This window comes from Trachymyrmex septentrionalis, unplaced genomic scaffold, assembly GCF_001594115.1.
Source record: "Trachymyrmex septentrionalis isolate Tsep2-gDNA-1 unplaced genomic scaffold, Tsep1.0 scaffold106, whole genome shotgun sequence".
Lineage (NCBI taxonomy): Eukaryota > Metazoa > Arthropoda > Insecta > Hymenoptera > Formicidae > Trachymyrmex > Trachymyrmex septentrionalis.
This window is the reverse complement of record NW_017304185.1, coordinates 596,046-620,079: the sequence shown is the minus strand read 5'-3', so window position 1 is coordinate 620,079 and position 24,034 is coordinate 596,046. Positions and strand designations below refer to the sequence as shown.

At 31.1% G+C, this 24,034-nt stretch overlaps 1 protein-coding gene and 1 long non-coding RNA gene across 4 annotated transcripts in view; one reads left to right on the top strand and one right to left on the bottom strand.

Moving 5' to 3' along the window:
• Nucleotides 1-840: 840 nt before the first annotated feature.
• Nucleotides 841-24,034, bottom strand: part of LOC108745837 (uncharacterized protein C17orf59 homolog) — a 54,949-nt gene continuing 31,755 nt past the window's right edge. Inside the window, exons 2-5 of one of the 3 annotated variants that reach the window (XR_001939123.1) lie at nucleotides 14,905-15,432; nucleotides 14,670-14,830; nucleotides 2,313-2,456; nucleotides 841-908 (exon numbers count right to left, since the gene is read on the bottom strand). Coding sequence is in view for 2 of the 3 variants with exons in the window: in XM_018482231.1 (XP_018337733.1) it covers nucleotides 2,405-2,456; nucleotides 14,670-14,830; nucleotides 14,905-15,432 (741 nt within the window). In the remaining variant the exon portion in view is untranslated. Of the gene's footprint in view, nucleotides 909-2,194; nucleotides 2,457-14,669; nucleotides 14,831-14,904; nucleotides 15,433-22,108; nucleotides 22,115-24,034 lie in introns of those variants that run through there. The other 2 variants (XM_018482244.1, XM_018482231.1) reach the window with 2 other exon arrangements.
• Nucleotides 5,360-7,176, top strand: LOC108745849. Its single transcript, XR_001939124.1, has 3 exons — nucleotides 5,360-5,537; nucleotides 5,606-5,788; nucleotides 7,126-7,176. It is a non-coding gene; the product is annotated as an uncharacterized LOC108745849 (long non-coding RNA).

The following is a 24,034-nucleotide window of genomic DNA, read 5'->3' as shown; positions in this document are numbered from 1 at the left end:
AATTTTTCCAGCAGCCTACTTATATACATTTATCAGTTTTTGAGCTTTATTTTTCTACTAAAAGATAGTATTCTGACTTCTCTTCAGAATATTTATCGCCAAAATCTTCATATAGTAGCATTTTTTATTTGGCATAACTAGTGTGCACTATAATGCACTTTAATGCCGTTGTACACAAATCAATGTAAAGATATATATTTAATAAAAATATAAAAACGAGTTAAACTGCGAAATCCCAATACATTTTATTATGCTATTTGATAAAATATATTTTGAGCATTTTATTAATTGAGATATCTCATTTTTACGTTCAGATTAGAATAGTGTACAAAGACTTTAGTATGCTCTGAATTCTGCCAATAAAAAATGCTATAATATTCTATTAGTGTCAAGAAAAAAAGTTATGAAAAAGGAACAACGCGTTATATTTTGAGTAACAGTAACGGTAACGAATCACTCTTTAGGAAAAAAAACGATAACGGTAACGAATTATTTTTATAAAGCAACGTTGTCAACCCTATATATATATATACATATAATATATATAATTATAACCATATTTGTAAATCTAATAATATTTTACTCAAATAAATGTAAATTACCTTATAATTGAAGATTGCCAGCTTCCATTTCTTTAAATTTACCACTCACATTTTATTTCCTCTAATTCCTGAGATCGTACGAGGTCCAGTCCCGGATCAAAAGGATTAAATTCTTTGACCCAAAAAGTAGGACCGACGTTCGCACTGTCCATCGGAACAGGTGTCATAGCGTCCTTTCGGGATGTTGACCCATATTCCGGGACCGAAAAAGGTGCATGCGAATCACAAGTGTTCACCGCGTATATCTGTGAGATTGAGTCTAACCGTCTTCCATATCTTCTCCATTCTCTCTCATTGTCTCCTTGACTAAATTTTAAGGGTTTGGACGTAACATTATATAGCCATAAATTAGAATCACCTTGTATATGGGTCGTTTGAAAAGTCCGTGCAAAGTCATTGCTGATGGCACTACTGGCGCGTATCAAGGTTAGATTTAGTTAGTAGCATCTCTTGGAGGAACACACACCAAGTTACAACCAGATCGGTCTATTTGTTTGTGTTTGGCATTCATTTGAATCGAGGAAGTCGAGTGATTTTCAATAACGCACCAGCTCACACCTCAGCAGTTGTGGTCGCAAAATTAATGGAATTAGGGTTCCAACTCGTCTCACATCCCCCCTATTCTCCAGACTTGGCTCCCTCGGACTACTATTTGTTCCCCAATATGAAGAAATGGCTGGCGGGAAAAAGATTTTATGGAAACGAGGACGTGATTGCAGAAACAAACCCCCCTCGACTTCCTCGATTCAAATGAATGCCAAACACAAACAAATAGACCGATCTGGCTGTAACTTGGTGTGTGTTCCTCCAAGAGATGCTACTAACTAAATCTAACCTTGATACGCGCCAGTAGTGCCATCAGCAGTGACTTTGCACGGACTTTTCGAACGACCCTCGTATATATATATATATATATATACACATACACACATACAATATACATACAGAGTGGCTCTAAATTTTGACTCCACCCATTCTGAGAAGGACTAAACTGAGTCGAAAAGTCTTGTATCATTTTGTAATGCTCGCAATAATTGACAAGATATTAATGTTTAAAGATAGACGAATACGCGCGTCCGCCCGACCTATTATGCCGAAGGTATGACCCATCGAAAGCAGCGCCTGCTAAGGCCTCCCCGCTCCTCGCGGCCCGCGTGTCATACGACTGGTGGACTGTACCTTTCTGCTAAGGAGCATATGACTTCCCAAATAAAGCCAGTTTCTCACCTCTTCTCTTGCCAAAGGGCGGACGACTTTCTACGCGAAGCTACCTTTTTTTAACTTTTAAATTACACAAAACCCAAAAATAAGATCTTCATAAACAATATATCGTAACAATATTGTCTGTAAAGTTTCAACTCAATTGGAGGGGTATCTCATTCGGAAGAACACCCTATTTACTTGCTAAAGTATTGAACATGCATTTATGAAACACTCTGTATAGTATATCTCATGTACAATATATGAGTTATGATGTAGTCATGATAAAACTTGAACAAAAAAAAACAAATTATTTGTGTTATATTACATTAATATATCACTTGTGTTATATTACAATAATATATTACATTAACACGCACATACACACACGCGCGCGCGCACACAAAACGCAGGCGTGTTATCAACATACACACATTTCCAAAAAGCTTGCACAGCAGATATAATCCTGTTTGTTCGTATGATATATCAACATATTTTTTCACAACATACTGTAAATTTAACATAGAGCAATTGCATTTCATCATGAATCTAAAAGCGCACAATAGTTGATAAGTATGCAACATCTTTCTCCTCCTATTGCTTTACAGATTCATCGCGCTCTCAAACAGCTCCAGCATCCTTTTCATCTCTTTGCTGAAAATCAAGATAGAAAAAGGAATGTATATGCTTATAAAGAATAATCTCATTTTTTAAATACTCTAATATTCATGACAATTCATCGCAACAGAATTATCTAACGTAATTATAACGTATTTTTAGGGAATGAAAAGTTACTTTTTAAAAGTAACAAGTTCTAGTTATCAATTTTTAAAAGTAACTCGTTACAATTACCATTTACTTGAGAAAGTAATTTTTCATTACTTTCCCGTTTTTAAAATCAACGACTAGCAATCACAGCAAATAAGTATCTAGGGACTTTCTAATCTCAAGCGCTACGAGTAGCTTGTATCCAATTATGTGCAAAGTTAAAACAATAAGGGCTAGTTTCACCAACGCCATTTAACTTAATCGGCCATTGATTGACCAACCGCGTTTGCTGTTTAGTAGAATCGAGCAATTACGATTGACAGTTAAACACAATTAGACTCAATCGGCGTTGGTGAAAATGAAGCCCTATAAATAACTATAAAATTCGTTACCGTTAAAGTTACCAAAAAAAAAGTAACTCACGTTACCAGTAAAGTTATCAAAAAAGTAATTTGTAACAAGTAATGAGTTACTTCCAGTCTCTGTGTATTTTTTTCTTTTTTTGATTGCTGCTTGGATATAATCACACATTATAAATTTTATGAGTATTCTGAGAATAAAGTCAGAAATATATAAAAAAGTAAGACAGTAAAACGTAAACAGTAAGCGAATTGGCTAATCATATTAAAGAACTTAAAACAATAAAATTAACATTTTCTATTATATGTTTCTAACTTCAAAATTTTTGTCATAACGAAACATAGATTGAATAGAATCATTATATTGAATAGAAACCATGATTTCGATTTGAAAGATTCGGAAATTCTTGATATTAAACGGTTTCTTTATAAACGACGCATTTCTAAAATGTTACACATCCAATTATAATACAAAAAAAAATAGGTTAAATCTTCAGTCCGATCAGGAATTCTTACATCATTCATACATTTCGATTCTCAATAATTTGTACTAATTTCTATTACGTGTGGTATTAATTTCTTTATAATGCATTTCTTGTTAGGAATATTTTGTTGACGTTAATAATATTGATCATTCATTTTTACGTCATTTGCAAAGTGCCTTTTCATGCTGAACACTCATTTCTAGCGTCAAAATACTCGTAGATCAAAATTGATGCTTAATATTCATCAATTTCTATCATGTGACTTATTTTGGCGCAAAAATGAGCGTCGAGTGTAAGAATGAAAAGGTACCTTATAAGGTACCATTATAGGTAATTTCTTTTCATGTTCATATTAGAGACCATAGTATAACAGAGATGCGCAAAGAGTCACGTGATCGTAATTTCTCTGATTGGATGGAGTCTCTCGTGCATTTTATTTTAAATTATATTCACATACAAAGAAAAATTACTCAGCTATATTTAATGTAACGTTTAATTTAATCAGTCCATAGTTTAATTTCTTTGTTAATATGTATAAAAATAATCACATTAAAATCAAAAATGTAAAAAAACAGTATTTTTTACTTCGAAGAAAAGTATAAAGTAAAAGAAATTAATGAACACAATTAATTAAATAAACAAATATAAATATAAATAAGGACTCTCAATATTAAACAATAAAAATAAAAAATAATAAAGTTCAGATGAGGTTATTGAGAGTCATACGCTGTTATAGATGCGAAAAGACAGGAGAAGTAGATAATCCTTAAATGTTCATAATTATCTTCATTTTATTTCGAACGTTTCGGCTCATTTTTGAGTCTTCATCAACGACTATAAAATCAAAAATTCATCCATTGAAAGCAAGTCACTTGCATTAAAAATGCAGCATTCATTACACTGCATCAAATTTATAATTTAACATTATGAGGGAAACAAAAAATCAAATAATAAAATCAAATAACTCATCTCAACAGAAAACGAAAAAATGGAGCTCAGAAATAACGATTCACAATCATACCATTAGTTAAAAAAGTTACACTATATATTAAATCTCTATCATTATGTTGTACATACACGAAATCATATTCAGAAAAACGAAAGAGATTTAATATACAGTGTAACTTTTTTAATTAATGATATGATTGTGAATCATATTTCTGCGCTTCATTTTTCCATTTTCCATTGAAGTGAGTAATTTGATTTTATTATTTGATATTTTTCTTATCTCATAATGTTAAATTGTAAATTTGATGCAGTATAATGAATGCTGCATTTCTGCCAATCTGCAAGTGACTTGCTTTCCATGGATGAATTTTCGATTTTGTAATCACTGATAAAGCCGACTCCAAAGTGAGCCGAAACGTTCAAAATAAAATGAAGATAACCATGAACATCTGAGGATTATCTACTTCTTCTATCTCTTCGCATCTACAATAGCGTATGAGCTCTCATTAGCTTCATCTGAATTTTTATTATTTTTTATTTTTATTGTAAAAAAAATTAATTTTTTTACTGTAAATAACGGTATTTTGACCAAATTATATAAAATTCATGAAAAAAACATATAGTTATTTCAATATAATTATTTAAATGACAGATATTTTATATTTAAAACCTAAATAAGTAATAAGCTTTTTGAGGTTTTTAAACATGTCTTCATGTAACATTAAAAGATGTTGAAAACGCTGTTTCAACATTACCAACATTACTAATTGGTAAACGATTATGCACGCACGCACGCACGCACGCACGCACGCACAAACTATAGCATACATCTTACTATAGCATATAACTTACTATACCTTTTACATGCGTACAACACATACTATCCACTATTGTTTACAATAATTTATTTTATACATTTTGTTAACTTCAGAGGATAAACCTGTTACACTCCTCAATTGAATACCGATGTTGTTCTGACTCACACATCGACGTCATTTCTTTTTAACCAGTGACACGTTTGACAATTTCGTTAAATTATATTATCGTTTATTCAACTCTAATACATGTTTATGATTAACTTCGCCGATAATTTTATTATAACTAATTTTATTATAACAAAGTATTTTGTTATTATAATAATTGACCAATATATTCGTCGGTTACATCATTGTGGGGTAAGTCTTTCTTAATCATGACATAAAAACATTTCTAGCCTATTAATTATTATTAATTAAATTTCCAGTCATTCACTACCACCATCCAGCTTTCAAACTGAAGATTTTATTCTGTAATGGAGGAATGTTACTCCACACAATGATATCAGTTGTTACTTCATTATACAATGATTTTTATACGACGCATGGATAACGTATCGTACCATATACTGAAATTTTGCTGAGAAAGGCTAAAAGATTAGTCGAAACATGTATATACAAATAATAATAATATAGAATTATTTTAAAGAAACAAAAACTGCGCATTGTCTACAGCGCTAATTCCTAATTGCCTGCCTATTTAATTTTTCTTTTTGAATAAATAAGTGATGTAATACAGATAATACTTTATAAGCATAATAGACACTATTTTGTTGTATATTGGTTATAATTGTACTTTATATTTTAAATAGTTACATCTCAGAGTTCTTTAGTCTCAAGATCTTTTGAATAATAATTATTTTTTACATTTAAACTCTTCTCTAAATTATTTAAAATTGTGAGGATCGAACATTATCAAACTTCAATTATAAGAAGATACATGAAGCGGTATTATACTGTAATCACATATAATTCGTTTCATATCAATCTGATTTTATGGCATGAAGAAGTTCCAATTAGAAAATATGACTACTAAACAATACGACTAAAGTATAGTTTCCGGATGAGACTACTTCCTAAAATCCGAGGAATTATTTCATCTTTTCAAACATGCGAGAATACATGCGTTTTACATGATTAATTAATTGCGAGCGTCTTTGCAAAATTACCAGCAATATTACAAAATCAAACATTGAGAATGACAATAGAAGTCGAAATGTCTGTTGTATATAATCTGATTGTTTATTAAAAAGTTTTTCTCACTTCACATCTAGAGTGATCTCTCTTTCTCACAGATCTAGAGTGGTTCGTAGAATTTTTATTATATTATTTTATTTTATATTTTAATTATTTTGAGACAATATCTCAATATAATTTTGATTCAAGAGTAATTAGAGATTCAATAAACGTTGTCTCACTAATTTAAATTTAAAATATATATAATTACAGTCATAGTATACAACAAAAACAGTGTCAATTAGTAAAGTATTATTTTTTGTATTAATAACATTATTTGTATTAGTAACAGTATGGAACACTTACTTAACTTTTAAAATTGAAGTACAGTACAAAATATCATTCAAATAATAGTGAAAGATACGGTATATTTATGGTCATTCGCATTATACTTTTATAGGATAAAATTTATTATTGTTCACCAATTGCGCAACATAATCTAATTTTTACATTAATATTAAAATAATTAATAATAAAAATTTACGGCATTTAGCTTCATCTATTTCTTTATCTTTATTCTTATAAATTTCTAAATAAAGTCAACATTATTAAATATTATTTTAAATAAGAGGAATCCTATATTTGGTCAAAGCGGATCTTAATACTTAAATACATAATTCTTTGTGAATTTATAACATTCTAATTTTTCATACCGCGTGACCGAATATAGGATTCCTTTATTTAATTTTTACATCCACAATACTACATTTAGACACAAGACACTCCAATCAGAGAAATATTACAATCACGTGACACTTTATGCATCTCTGTTATATTATAAGGTCTAGTTTCGTACTGCATGTATTATTTGCGACTTATTCGAATGTTGACCTTTGTAAGAATCGTTTATCATCTCGATTCGTTACAATGAAAATTTAACAAATTCATGTATTTTAAATTTTTGAGAGATTTAGATTTTCATGGCTATGCAGGTGAGTGCTTTACTCTTTCTCTTCCTTCAAACATTGTGATAACAGTAATTTTCTTTTTTCTTTTTCCTTAATTTAGACAGAATTTCGTTACATTATTTGTTGCCTCTTGATTTACTAATCATGTATCAATGGAAATAGATCAATGGATAAGAATGAGATTGAATTTTTTTTCTTCCGTCTTGACATGAAGAAGTTAGAATAGAAATTAAGTATTAAGCGTAACATATTTCGGCTCAAAGCATAGCCGAAACATCTTGTAATTACTAATCATGTTCTAGCTTAATTAAAAATTGAAAAAATTTGATATTTGTTTCGCACTAATTACGCGCAAAACTCTTATTCTTTTATTTTTCTCTTATTTAAAATTTCTTATTACACTTAAGTTAATAAAAAACAAATAAAACGAACCACAGGAAATGTTTTCTTCTTTATATTTTCATTTTTCTTTTAATTAATAATAATATCTAAGAAAAGTTCTAAGTTTAAACTTCGTTATAATAATCTCTACGTATTCATCAAATTAATACTTGATTCAGCATATAAGAAAGTTTTAATAAATTCAGACGTTCTCCTTCTATAAAAAGAAAAGACTTTATGTCTATTAAGATAAAATGTCAACATTAGCATAATCACATAAGACATACGGAGAATTTAGTACTCTTTCTGTTCCGATTTTAATCAATTTCATTTTTTACTATTGTCTTATCCGTAGGGGGGTATGTTACCCTGGTCATTCCAGTGTTTAAATATCTCTGATAATCTATTTTTGATTTCACAGAATATGAGTTTCAATGGATATCCGTTGTTCAACTAAATTGTCGAGAATCATAAACTTGGAATTTGCGTTACTTATGTAATTTCTGTTTATAGTTTATATTAAAGACCCGAATTGAAGGGTTAAAACGTTTATTTTATTCGTATTGTTACATTCACGAAAATAAAGAATTTTCTGTGCATCTGAACAGCTGATGAAGGTTCCGATGGACTTTTTTACATTTCACTAACAGTATTTTTTTTAGTAAAATATAATATTCTGAGTAAATAAAGCATATTGCATTGTATTGTAAATAATACGCTTACATTTACATGTGTTCCGAGATCCGAGACACAAAATTGAAAGTTTTAACGCAACAACCTGGGAAAAAGAAATAAAAGATTAGAGTACTAAAAAATTTGAAAACTTATATAAGAAAAAATATTTTATTAAGATTAAATGAAAAAGAGCATACAGCCACGCTACATATGTAAAGTAGTAGATTGTAATTAAATTATTTTTTCAGAAATAAATTGAGAGTCGATAATTTATCGGATTCACACAATCATTCTGATAATCCCCCCAAATTTTTCCCAAATCTTAAAAATTGTAATAAACTTATTGCGAAAAATATTGCCTCGGCCGGGAGTCGAACCCGGATCTCTTGCATTCCGTGCGAGCGTCCTGAGCCTTTAGACTGTCGAGACCTTAGCAACACTCTTCGCAATAACCGATATGTATAGTGAGTTACGCATGTATAAGCGCGCGTATTATAAACAATATGATTGGAAATGAGACCGTCTATATAATACTAAAACTTTAAATACTTCTAATAAATTTGAAAAATGGAATTTTAAAACACATCATAATGCTCGTGTAAGATAAATTTTAAATATTAGAAAGTGGCTAAATTGTTACAAAGATTAATATTTAAAATATTTTATTCTTTCAGAAAACTCCTTAAATAATGATTTGCATAATTCCTCGACTGATGATCATGATAATGATGATGATAATGATATTGATATGAATGCAATATATGAAAAATCTATTAACAATTCAGATTGGAGAAACGAATTAATGAAATATTACAATACAAAAAGGGTAGACAAGGATGTTGACATATTAGCATGGTGGTCAACTAAAGGAGTATCCATGTTTATCAAAAATGGCTCGAGACTTCATAGGAATGCCAGTCTCGTCCGTTCCAGCGGAACGATTGTTTTCGAAAACTGGATTAATCATACGCAAGCACCGTAGCCAGCTAACTGTTGAATCCACCAGATCATTAATATGCCTAAACACGTCAAACTTATAAGTTAAATTTTTTTAAACACATTTATTTGCTAAAAACTTACTGTTTATATTATTTTAAGAATAGGATTAAGGTAAGAATACCTAATTATATGTACTTTCCTGATAAAATTATAATAAATAAATTTATTTATATTCATATATAAAACAAGTGTACTTTTCAAAATATTTTTCGCAAATTTCGTCGAGGTTCGAGATCGAGATCGAGATTAGATATTCTAGATTCTCGAAAATCCGAGATCGAGATGCATACTCCGAGATATTACAAGATCGAGATCGAGATTGCAGAAATCTCGTCTCATCTCGTGCGCATCTGTAACTAACACTATAACTTAATGCTAATTATTTAGTGCTCGTAATATAAAGTAATTGAAATTTTGGAGCACTACTCTTTACGCAAAAAAAAATCGATAATTATGCCCTTCAAGGGACACGCTAATGACCTTGACCTTGACATACGTTGTCAAGGTCATAATCCTGAGTGATCTTCAGTTAAAAAGTTATTAACAAAAAAAGTTTGAAAAATGGTGTCCCTTATTTACTATATGAAACATAAATTTCCTGCTTTAAAATATATTTTACGACTTTTCACGTAAAACGACTCCCACTCCACTTCCCCCTTGCCAAGGGAGCGTGAAAAGTCGTGCGCCCCTGAAGCGGGGAAGGGAGGGAAGGGAAGTGAGGTAAAAGTAGTGTTGTCAATCGTACAAATACGATAATTTAAATCTTTATACAATGTACGATTCAAAGGGTGACATCGTACGTAAAAATACAATAATTCCGCTTTACTTATTTCAGATGGTTGAGTTAAAATGCATTTTATTGTAATAAGAAGTACCAAAAACACATGCACATGTGGTCATAAATCATGAAAATGCTATAGCGCATACTCGCATCAAGATCTGCTTGCCAAGCAATTAGACATGATTGTTTAAATCGACAGGTAAGAATCAATCATATTCATTCGCTCGACAAGTATACCTAGCCGCAAAAAAACAAGAAAAAAAATGTTTTATATATTAGTTTTTGTTTGAACAGAGTCTATATAGGGAAAAAATTTATATTTGTAGCAATATGACATAATATTTTAAAAATTTATAATACGGACATTTGAAAACTAAATATTTAATATTGAATGTAGAATATTGTAATTATTTGTAATTGAAGGAACGTATAAGCGGAATCAAAGAAGGTATAAGAAGGGATATGAGGAAAAAAGATGAGAAGAAATGAAAAGGATGAATATTAAGGCATTTCTGCTCTCGTAAAAGAAAAAAAATTTATCTGTACGAGCATGTCGGCTGAAATACAATAACTTCGATGCATTCGTACGATTTGTAAGAATGCGAAGGTTGGTAACACTGGATGAAAGTTAGACTTCGCGTGGAAGTCGTGCGCCCTTGAAGCATTAGGGGAGGCGGAGTGAAAATTGCTTCGCGCGGAAAAACGTAAAATATATTTTAAAGCAGAGAATTTCTGTATCATATAGTAGAAAAGAGATTTTTCTCATTTTTCAAACTTTTTTTATTAACACAATTTATATAAACTAAAAGCCTATACCTATAATCGAAACTGGATCTTTTTAATGCTTTTTTTTAAATAATTTATATATGAAATTATATACTAAGTATATGTAGTTATTTGAACTACGCGCCGAAATAATTTTTCGAACTTATGAACGCAATCAAACTACTATAATAATATCACAAATTAAATTGATAAGCACTTGAATAATTGGATGCTCTGGCATCCTATTAGAAAGATATTAATGTACTGAAAAATAAATTTATTGTAAAAAATATTACCTCGGATGGGAGTCATATTCGGATCTCTTGTATTCTGACGAGCGTCCTACACCTTTAGACTATCAAGTTTTTTTGTTAATAACTTTTTAACGAACAGCAACCTAAAACTGCTGGAGATCACTCAGGGTTATGAGCTTGACAACATCAAGGTCATTGGCGTGGTGTCCCTTAAAATGCATAATTACCAAAAAATCATTTCATTTGCGGAAAACAACCCCTACAACATAATGTCCCTTTTGCTGTAAACCAATCAGTAGAATTTTATGAAATTTCCCATGAAATATCGGGCACCTACAAAATGTACTGCATGCGATCGAATGTGAATTTGCAAAATATTCTTCAAGTTTTCTCCTTTGCTGATTTGTGTGTAATTCCTTAGAAATTCATACAAGAACACAAAAAAAATACTTCAAGAAGTTTAATGTTTCGAATTTCTGAGAACTTCTTAAAGCATTCATATAGTATTCCCTCTATATCAATAGATATACCTTATAAATTCAAGAAGAGAAGTAGTTAGAATAGGCATATAGATTATAAAATATCCAGTAAGGTCCAATTTCACAACTCACGGTCAAGTTAATTCTTAACTTAGGATCAACTTATTTCTCATCTCTTCCAATTCTAGAATTGGAAAGAAGTAATCAATAAGTTGAATCTCGGTTAAGAGTTAACTGTGAGTTGTAAAATTAGACCTACCAGGTGTACAAGTATGTAATGCGGATTTTTTTCTAAAAAAACATGTTAAATTCGGAAGAGTGATAAAAAGATCTTTATTCAAAGTATGCTCCATTGCTAGTTACATATTTTTCCCATCTTTCGGACAATTTGTGGATACGCCAGTAAAAATCTTCCCCCTTTGCCGCGAACCATTCATCGAGCCATTTTTTCACATCTTCGTACGAACCAAAGCGCTGCTCAGCAAGTGCGTGACCCATCGATGCAAACAAGTGGTAATCGGAAGGAGCCAAGTCTGGTGAGTAAGCCGCATGGGGTAGAACTTCCCAGCTGAGTGCTTCCAACGTGTCGCGAACCGGTTTTGCCGTATGTAGCATTGTCATGAAGAAAAATGACTTTGTGTTGTCTCTTTTGATATTCTGGTCTTTTTTCAAGCAGCGAATGGTTCAAATCGATCAATTGTTGTTGGTAGCGTCCAGCATTAACCGTTTCACCAGGTTTTAACAGCTCATAATAGACCACACCCTTCTGGTCCCACCAAACACAGAGCATCGTCTCTGCCAAAGCGATTCGGTCTTGCGGTCGATGTGGATCGTGCGCCTGGGTCTACCCATGATTTTTTGCGCTTGGGATTCTCAAAATAAATCCACTTTTCATCCCCACTAACGATACGATGCAAAAACGACTTCCTTTTGTATCATGCAAGCAAAATTTTACATGTGTTTTTGCGCCTCTCCATCTGCCTGCCGTCCAACTTATGTGGTACCCATCTTCCGGTCTTCTGAATCTTTCCCATCTCTCGTAGGCGGTATTGGAAACAGCTTGTTGATTAACGCTCAATTGCTCTGCGAGTTGTTTTGTGTTTGTGAATCATCTTCGTCCAATAATGCTTGCAATTCCACATCTTCGTACCTTTTTGGCGGTTTTCCGTGTTCCTTGTCTGCAACATCGAAGTCACCACTTTTAAAACGCCGAAACCATCGTTCACACGTATCTTGCGATGGAGCATGTTCACCATAAGCTTCTCGAAGTAATCGGTATGATTCAGCAGCAGTTTTATTCAAATGAAAACAAAAAATTAATGCTGTCCGCGAATGCTCTTTGTTTGGTATAAATTTCGACATATCGAACACAGTAACACAACACTATGCAAACACTTTTTCAATTTATCACTCGTGCGCGTCTGACACTTATTGATGGCACTTCAAAATGGCATAACAGTCAAATCTTTATACCACACACTGCATTGATGCGCCATCTGTTTTCTCAAATCCGCATTTCATACTTGTACACCTGGTAAATCTCAAAATTTGTTCGCGTTGTACTCCATACACCTACCATATCATATTATTAGCTCTCGCGGCCATAAACTAGTTCCAAAATGCAAGGAAACAAATCCAAAAATAAGAAAACAAACACGAAAGCGCTCGGCAGCTTGACAAAAATTAAGGATGATGCAACACCCAAGCCGAGACGAAACACGATCATCCTGATACACACTCGGTAGAGAACTTCGTGTTTGACCACGTTTATGATATCTCGATCGCGCATGCGTGTACTTGCCTGTACAATAATTCCTCATGAATTCTCAGAGTATTCAAAGTCGCGAAGTATTCATTGTAATGAGTATTCTGAGGAATATTTCAAGATGAACTAATTGTAGTTAATTCTTCGGGAATTCTTCAGATATTCATTTTTCTAATCCTGTATGTCTTCTTTAAAATAAATTCTCAATGAACTCTATTCACTTCCGTGCTATCTGGGGATTTTCGCTCTATCCCTTATGTGCAAAAACCACCCTAAAGCATGCGTTATATAAGAGAGAAATATAAAAAATAACAACAAATTTGGAATTTTTTCCATTGTAATCCCTTTACTGATTTGTTCGCAAAATATATATTGATCGATTTTATTGTTTCACTCTCATTTATGGAAAATAACGGTAAACATAGACGGTATGAGCTATTGATGTAAGAATATGATTTCTTCTCAATGTGGAATTTATATTCGGACCGATACATCTATGATATGCGGCGCATCTAACAATTATAAGTTAATGGTCACTTTGAGATAGTTTTCGCGCATAAGAAATGCAGCACAAAAATCGTTTGCATGGAATACATTTTATAGGACAGCGCACGATATTTCACAGAGTTTCATGAAATTTTACTGATTGATTTTACAGCAAAAGGGATATGTATGATATAGAATTTTCAAATAAGATGATTTTTTTGCGTAAAGGATAACGCTCTGAAATTTAAATTTAATAGTTTATATTACGAGCGTATAATTAGCACTAAATTATAATATTAGTATTATTATTATTTTTTTTAATGTACATTCTAACTTTATTAAAAGTTGGCAAAAAGTTATTTCTTGCTAAATAGTTAGAACAATAAAATCGGGATTAGAGCACAAAAAAAGCACTGAATCCTCCGTTTGTCTCATATGATTATACTCATATTAGCATTCTAGCTTAATAAATACAGAAGCTTCTTTCTTGTCTCTTCTCTTTCGCTTCCATCCTTCATCTCTCAGGATGTTATTAATATTTGATTAAAACAAAATCTCTTTTTTTAAATTAATATCATGATTACAGATAACTTCTTTCGTATGACTTTGTAAATAATAATCACATCTCCTTCATAAGAAATTTCATAAAAATAATAACGATAGTTTATAAAAAGTTTCTAAATGTTCCATAATCAATATTAATATTTTCTCACGTACCTGAATTGAATTAAAAGGATAATATTTGTCGATAATATATACTCACATCTGCTCTGCTAACTTATAAATTGGTCCCATCGATTTGGACAGTTCTTCGCACTTAGCCATTAATTGATACATTGATTTTATGTTATGATCCACAGCGTCACAAGTCTTACACACTGCATCTCTGTATGTTTCTAAACAACCAACTGTGAGAGCCGAAGCCTAGAAGCAAGAACGAATAATTTAAATATATAAAATAACATGGCACAAAATAAGACTTCATGACAGTTACTTACATTTTGTAGAATCGCGGCTAAATTTTCGGTCAGTGCGTCCACAGAGGTTGCAACTTTTCTAGCTTCCATTTCTAATTCGTTTAATACATTATGATCAAGAGGTGGTAACTGCGGAGTTAAGGCCTGTCTATACAAGCATGGGGTTGAACTTCGTGATCCCGGAAATGATGGAGTGTCTCCTTTTTTAGTCACAGGACTCGACAATTTGATCTTGTTCTCCAGATCTTCAGTTACAAATAATACCATATCTCCATCCTGCATTACTCTTCCCTCCAACTGCAGGTAACCTATAGCTTTATGATAACTCGGTGGCTCGAGATCGTCGATTTCTGTTGGACTGCCGTCTCTACTTCTCAAATTTAATTGATCCGGCCTATGACCGGCTCCTCCTATTTTCTCTAAACTATCATCCAGAAATTTTCCGCTGTCAATATCTGGAGAATCAATGAGTGATCTCAATTCGGAGATAGGTGGCGAAGATTGCGAATCAAACGATATCTCAGAATAAGATGCTGTCATCTCGTGCAACTGAAATGATAAAAAATTAATTAAATATTGATGAATATTGAATCTGTATCGTGCATATACAATATATATAGTAAATGAATGGATAAACTTTATTATGATGCAATACTGATATATTTAAATACAGTTCAAAAAAATCCTAAAGTCGTTTATTTTACTAATTAAATACAATAATATTCGTAGAACGATATTACTTTTACATAGATTTCGAAATCCTCCAGAATTAAAGTACAGGCATTAATACATGTTTGTAATTTGGAATTATTGTTGAGAACAACATTGTTTAAAAATATGCAATATTTTTTACCATTTCTTAATCCAAAATAGCGTTTAGAACTGTTAAGTTGTGACAACATTTGTTTAATACAAAAGCTCGCAATCTGTACTGTTCTATGAATTAAAAAAATTTTTAACTTTCTTATCTTACAATTAGTATAAACTCAAACCACTTCCTAATTTTGCGTCTACTTCAATCCTGTAAAAGGATTCGATTCCGTTCAGACAATTCGGAAATTTTTATACGGCTGTATCAACCATTTCATCGTGAATTATAAGAACTGATATAAATATCAGCCTATTTTCTCAATAATGAGAAAGTAAATATCAAATTTATTTAAGATAAACGTTTCAGTGTATCAAGTTCAGATATTTATACAAAATTTATTATTATTAATCTCAAATGTTTTTTTAAATATAATATTATAATTTAATTGTAATTTTTAAATATAACTAACTTATAATATTGTAATAAAAAGAGCATTTGAGACCTTATACTCAGGCTGTAAAAATCAATAACCCAATAAGTGACTATTCCCAGATAATAGTGATAAATGTTTCGTATAAGACCTAGGGCCTTATTTTCAAAAAATATCTTATATGAAATTGCTACAGAAATCTATAATATACGGAACATACACTACAACATTTTCGTATGAAATATTTTTCAGGAATACGACCTTAGTCTACGATAGACGTTAAAAACTTTTAACCTTTTGTTCAAGTTCTAAAGTTTAAGTACTGTAACTTTGTTTCCAGTAAAAAGAATTTCTGATGCTGCCTTAAGGGAATGCTAGAATGACGGCTGAACTAGATCGATGTCGATAACTTAAATTTTTTTAATTCAAAGAACTATAGGACTAAAGGTGCAAAGAACTAAAGATTAACTATACCTAATAAACAACTAAAATAACTCATTGATTTGCAAAAAGCAAAAAATATATACTGATTTAGATAACCAAAAGACAAGCAAATAAGATATTTAAATAAGTAAAACATTTAATTTAATAAAATAATAAATATAATACAATAATATATAAAATGTTTCGGTTTACAGTCTTCATCAGTTCATAATTAAATATATAAAAAAAAAAATTTACAATAATCTTTACGCATTAAGCTTGATAAAAGTAATAATGAAAGAATGAACAATAGTCACCATCAGCACATAATACGACAATCGAAGTTACAAAACACACCATATCTAACGAAAAGAAGAAGTAAATAGCGTCAAGGTATATAATATGAATAATCAATTCATCACTTGATGATGAGAATCACGTTAAGTCTAATATGTATGGTATGTTGTCAAAAGTGTAAAATTAATTAATCTGGACAGTTAAAATCAAAGAAATAGTAAAGAAAAACGTATCCGAAAATATCTTTGGTAAATAAATAACCTAAGTAGCAATCTACCGTTATTTTGACGTCAATATTTGATCACAATTGGTCATCGACGTTAATTAAGTAACGTATATTTGATGTTAATTTTAACACGTCAATAAGTCTTTGCAATAATGACGTGATGTAGACGTTAAATTTATCGTATATGTATACATATATATAAGTAACTATAATTAAAGAATTTATTATTACTAGAAATGTATTACTAGAATTTAAAACTATTACGGTTGAAGCTGGATTTTCCTTGTTTTAAATAAATAATTAAATCTTGAATTAATGTACATTCTATATGTACTTGCATACATACCATATTATAGTATTTTCGAACTACGTGCCGAATTGTTTTTTCGGACTATAAAACGCAACTAAAATTACTCTAGTAATCGCTAATTAAATTGACAAGCAATTTTAATAATTTGATGCTACCTCAAGCATTATATTATAAAGATGTTAATATGTTGAAACTGTTAATAAATGTATTGCAAAAAATATTATCTCGGGACTTGAACTCGGATCTCTTGAATTCCGTACGAGTGTCCTAAGCCATTAGACCACCGAGGCCTTAGTAATATTCTTAGCAATAATCGGTACAATAAAGAAACAACGTCTTTCTTTCATACGACGTAATATAAACAATATTAAGAATCATTGCTTTTAGACCGCATATGTGAGTTTATAGACTACACGGAAAAAAATGACTTGGCAATAACAGTTAAATTTTTTTTTTCAATAGTTTAATCAAACTTATTGTTAGTTGTAAAAGCAATCGCCTTAGTATAATTGCTAAGTTCTGGCTATTACAGATAAAGGACATTCATTGTGACGTAAAACTTTATTACTGAAAAAAAGCATATGTTAGTACAGACATCTAAAAAGATGTCGGACGTACCTAAATGCCTTACCCATGCATATACATTACGAAAAATATTTCACAGCTACAATACTTAGCATACATAGCTAAGTTTACAGTTACTCGCGAACCGCACGAACGTGTCTCATTAGTGGGTGCATTCAGTACTATGACCGCTCACTAAGCGCTCAGTGAGCGGCTGTAGTACTGAATGCATCCATTGGCTTCCCGAATGTATGCCCATTGTGGCATACATTTCCCTGATGTGGCGCTATCCTACAGCAGCGCAGTAATCGTTGTGTGTTATACGCAGTTGTACGTCCCATTATTTTTTAGCAGCATACGTTTTGTACAGAATTTATTTTAATAAATGTAATGAACAAAGAAATCCGAAAAACATTGAAACAATGAAGGTATCTCAACCTATCATTGATAGGTTTAAAAGTAAGTGCACTTCTCTGTAATGTGATTTTCCATGAGTGCGTTCCATTTCACATATGATGCATATAATGTATTATTTTAATACATGTTGTTCACCGAATATTAAAGAAGGAAAATATTATATATCATACGCATCATTCGTAGGGCTGTCATTCTCTTTTTCCCAGACACCGTCTTCCTTTTTAGGGCGTCTGAGGGAATTTTTCAAAGGTGCCCGAAATAATTATGATGAACAGTAATTATCCGGAACACCTTTAGAAAACTCCCAAACGCGCTATACTCATAAGTCTATAAGGAGATGGTGTCCAGGAAAAAAAAGAACAAAGATGGAACGCATCTCATGTTAACTGTCCTAACCTGCGAGATGTAAAATATCCGGAATCGTACTGTAATTTCAGTGGCGCGTACTCACTTTCCGATATGTCAATTCTGTAATTTCTAATGACAACGTCACGTCATAACACAGTTACTATAGATCTGTTTTTTATTCCTGCATTATCTGAACTGGTGTACATAATACAAGTTAAAATGAAACAAATTTATATTTCTTTCACTTCAACTTATTGCGTCCTTACGAAAAAGTATTATTGGACTCGCAAAAAAACTATTGAAAAACTATTAGAACGAATAGTGTACCTATTCGTTCTAACATAGTTACTACAATATATTAAAACTAATAGAATTAAAGCTAACAGAATTAAAAATAATATTACAAAAACAATAAGCAACTAAGAACTAGTACACAGTTATTATTAATGTACGTTACAATTCTTCTTTATTCTTCACCTGTATATATATTTCTGACGTTGGCTGTTTTTTTCAGCCATCCTCATGGTATAACATTTACTAATCTAAAATTTAAACGCAATTGTTCTGAATGTAGGCGCAGTTAGTCAACCCAAAGTACAGTAAGTCAAGTAAGAGCATGGTCGAGTTCATGTTATTAGCCTTGAGATAGGTTCGAATAGTTTCATACGATATATCTAAACCTTTCTGCTTCAATTTTGCTTGTCCTTGACGCAATGTTAAGCCAGGATTCCGCGAAAACAGATTCACTATTTTTTTATCGTCTTTTTTTGTCCACTTTGCATATTGAGCCACGTTTCGGTAAATCATTCCGGTAAATCGACATTTTTTGCCACATTATATCGCTGCACTCACTTCTGTACGAATGATTTCGACTTTTTCATATATTTAGCAGCCGCTAATTGTGACATTTTTGGACCTTTCGGGTGAGTGCAGAGAAACAACGTGAGGAACACGCTTCATAACATGATGAGGATTTGGTACTCATGGCGCTCAATGTGATTCTCTTAAGAAGTTCAATGACAACTGAATCTTCCTTAATAGTGCATCAAGGACAAAGGTGCTCTCTATGGATTCATGATAGATTTAGGGCGATATCTTTTAATAACTTTGAGTAAGACCGACCACGCTCTTACTTGACTTACTGAAATCTCCATTTAATCATGTGAACGATTCTTCTTAACAAGTCAAGATTTGTAAGATCTAAATACAAAATTCCATTTTATATTAACAGCTTTCTATATTCATTCCATTTAAAAAAACTCACTGGTTGTACTAATAACTTGCACCTCCAGCCTGTTACGCACAATTAAAAATACAAATTATAATATATAAAATTTGTCGATTAGACGTGTGTCTTCGTCCGTTGTCTACGTAACGTTTAAAATTATAAACTAATGTGTAGGTCAATATAACATTGAGTTAAAATAAAATAAATACAAAAATAAAGTACAGTTTGACAAACATAACAATAATCTAATGAACAAAATATATAAACAATATAAATTTAATACTGAATTGAGTTCTCGAGATATTTAATAACAATAGTAAATATAACAATAAACTGACGGGCGATTGAGAGCTAGAAATAAGCGCAATTTTTAGATGCATGTATTGTAATTGACAAAAGTATATTCTAACAAGATCTTACATTAATTTCGTTAGAAATTTCGCAATAATCAATATCGGACGTTTCGGTTTCATTCGTGCTTATCAGCGATGTCAAACAATAGATGTGAGCATTATTCGCATCTTAACGATCCAAGAGAGCAGCCGGAAGAGCCTCTTCAATTCCAAATTTTGAGAAGCATCATGGCCAATTAACTGATTAGTCAAGTGAGAACTGGCGATATCAATATAATTTCATTAGGTAATGACAAAAATTAATGAAAAACTTAATTATGATTAATTAAAGAAAACTCACCAGCTGCAAACTTTGATCACACATAAAAAAAGCAAAAGAGGAAAAAATAAATAGAGAAAACTGTCTCTTGATGAGTATAGAATTGAAATGATTTTTAAGACATAAACACTAAAGATGGGAGAAATACGCATCTAAGAACTGTGCCTATTTCTAGCTCTCAATCGCCTATCAATTTATTTTTATCTTTACTATTGTTATTAAATATCTCGAGAGCTCAATTCAATATTAAATTTATATTATTGAGATTACGCTAGCTGAATATGCGTCAATTATCATATTCTTATATTAATTTTTTAATTTTATACATATAACTTTCCGATTGACCCCAGTTATTTTGATGAAGCAATGGACTAATCATAGAAATATTATTAAGAGTACTGTCCGCATTACATTTTTAAAATTCTGTTTACAAAATAAGATTGTACCAACACATTTATATAGAATTTATAACTATAACCTGAATTTTATCAACCACACAAGCACAACAAATATAAACTGAAAAATACTTTTATATAAAGGACACTTAATATCGAACTTAACGATGAGTTTAGATCTTTATATTACTCAAAAACACAAACTTACATTCTTGCAAGGAAGATTTTTTGTTGGATCCCTTGTTATATGTGTTATTCATTTTTTACAAAACAGAACAGATTATTAAAATTAAATTATATTACTGAACACAAAAACCTAGAAAAAAAGATAAAATGGCTTATTTCAAAATCCAACAGAGACAATTTTACCAATATCAAACCTATTCAATATTTTTGCTCGCATTCGAATAATAATTCCTCTTTTTCTTTTCATTATTCAACATTAAATTCCTCTAACAATAATGAGCTGATTAATGTTAACGTAAAGCCTTTATCTTTCTCCAAATTGAACGATTTGTCATCTTTAAACTCAATAAAAAATAAATGATTTATCAATCTTTATATAGTCATTTCAAATAATATCCAATGTTTACTAACTATGCAGTAATTTCTCATTATCTTCTTACAGTATTAAGAAGAATTGCTTTGAGTTGATCAAGAACATAGAAAGTAATGTTAAAAAATTAAACAATACTGCACTGTTAGAAGTAAGAAATAATTCAATTTCCATTATCGATAAACTCGTTTCTTGGAAACCCACCAACAATTCCATTAATAAAAGATTAACTCGACTACTTAGAGCAACAAAAAAGTTTATCAAGGACAACCAACAAATTTTATTCACAAGAGCAGATAAGGGTATCGTCACTGTTGCCTTAAACCGTGATGAATACAAAGAGAAAATGAGTGATATGTTAAAAGATGATAGTACTTACACACACACTCATTGAAAGGAATCGAACAAAAAGTTCACCACTTCTATCCGCTTGTTATTGATAAAATAGCTAAAATGTGTATACATAGACTAAGTAACTTATAGAAAGATTTTCTGCAGTGATGAGATACTTCTGCGTGCGTATGAGTTTCCTAAGATTCATAAATTACATTTTCCTTTAAAAATAATCATTTCATCGATTGACAGTCCATTATATACATTAGCAACATTCTTACATAAAATAATAAATAATAATATTCCGAAACCACACAATCATATTAAAAATAGTTTTAAATTTGTTCAAAAATTGAATTATCATCTCATCTAGATATAATTTTACTTTGATCTTTTTCAATGTAATCTCACTATTCACAAATATACCGATGGATCTTGCTTTCTTGATCTTTCTGAAAGGAGGAATTTTATTTCAAGGTCATGCGATACTCGTATCTCCAAAAATAAATTTTTAAATGCGTTATAGTAAATCTTAGAGTCAACTTATTTCACCTTTGATAACAAGATCTATATATAGAAGTTTGGAACGCCCATGGGCTTGCCTTTGTCCCCCATTATTGTGGATTTAATGATGCAGTATCTTAAGAGGAACGCATTGGAGAGATTTGGAACTGAGCTATCCTTCTTTTTTAGATATGTTGATGACATCGCCATTGCAGTTCCTTATGAGCTAATTAATTAATTTCTTGATACTTTTAATTCACTACATCCTATTACAGATGACAATTTATTTTGGAATATGGAGGAAACAGCTTAAATTTTCTAGATCACAATCTTGAGGGTTAATGGAAAATTAGAATTCAATCTTTCATAAACCATCTTTTTCCGGAAAATACCTTAGTTTCTTATCTCTCCACTCTCATAAAAAAAGAGGTGTTCTGATAAGCATGGTGGATAGAGCTTTTCTTTTGTCACTTTCTAGATATCACGAAAAAAATTTGAGATTTATAATTGAAATTTTATTCAGCAATGAGTATCCAGTCAAGTTCATTTTTGACACAATAAACTCTCGTTTAAGATCATTATTTAAACAAAAGACGCTAAAATAAGCAGATTCCACTGCAAATAATATTAAAGAAAAAAAACCACGTGGTTCACTATTCCATTCTTTCCCCATTATGAAAAATTTAAGAACATTGCAAAAAATATTAATGTCAAATTATCTTGATTCATTTAACTATCTTGATTCAGTATGAATAAACTGGATAGGATTATTAAGGCTCAAAAAGACGTTCTTCCTCTTTCCGATTAAAAAAAAATATCGTATATAAGATTAATTTTAAGAACTGCAATGCCTCATATGTATGGCAGACAACGAGAAAATTAAAAACAAGAATAGTAGAACATCGCAATAATATTAATAAAAAAACTGGTAATCTGTCTGTCATCATCAAATACAGATTAAAATTTGAACATAAATTTGAATGAGGGAGAACACTAAGATTTTGGACAATGAAAGATACTACACAAAAAGACTTGTTTCTGAGATGCTTCATATTAAATCTCAAACTAATAGTTTAAATTTAAAATCGCACGCTGAAATTCTCGCACCATGCTTATACGAACATCCTTGACAAAATTGTGACTTAATTACATTCAACTTTGTTTTGTTTTTTGACTTTCCACACAGAAATTGTGATTGAAGACATTGATTGACTTAATTTAAGTAGATTTAACATTATTTTGACTATCTACATATTTTAATTTGACATTTAGTGACTCTACAAAAGGCAGTGTGTATATTTCATGGAACATTTTATTTTCCTCTTTAGCGTTTAAGTTTTTTATTAATTTTTATCATTACCTAATGAAATTATATTGATATCGCCAGTTGTCACTTGACTAATCAGTTAATTGGCAATAATGCTTCTCAAAATTTGGAATTGAAGAGGCTCTTTCGGCTGCTCTCTTGGATCGTTAAGATGCGAAAAATGCTCACATCCGTTGTTTGACATCGCTGATAATGGCTCGAATGAAATCGAAACGGTGTAAGTCCGACCGTGTAACCTCCCCGTGGTACACACTCCGTGTTGAAAGTCAAAACCTAAGTAGAATAGTATTTAATATTGTATGTATAGCAG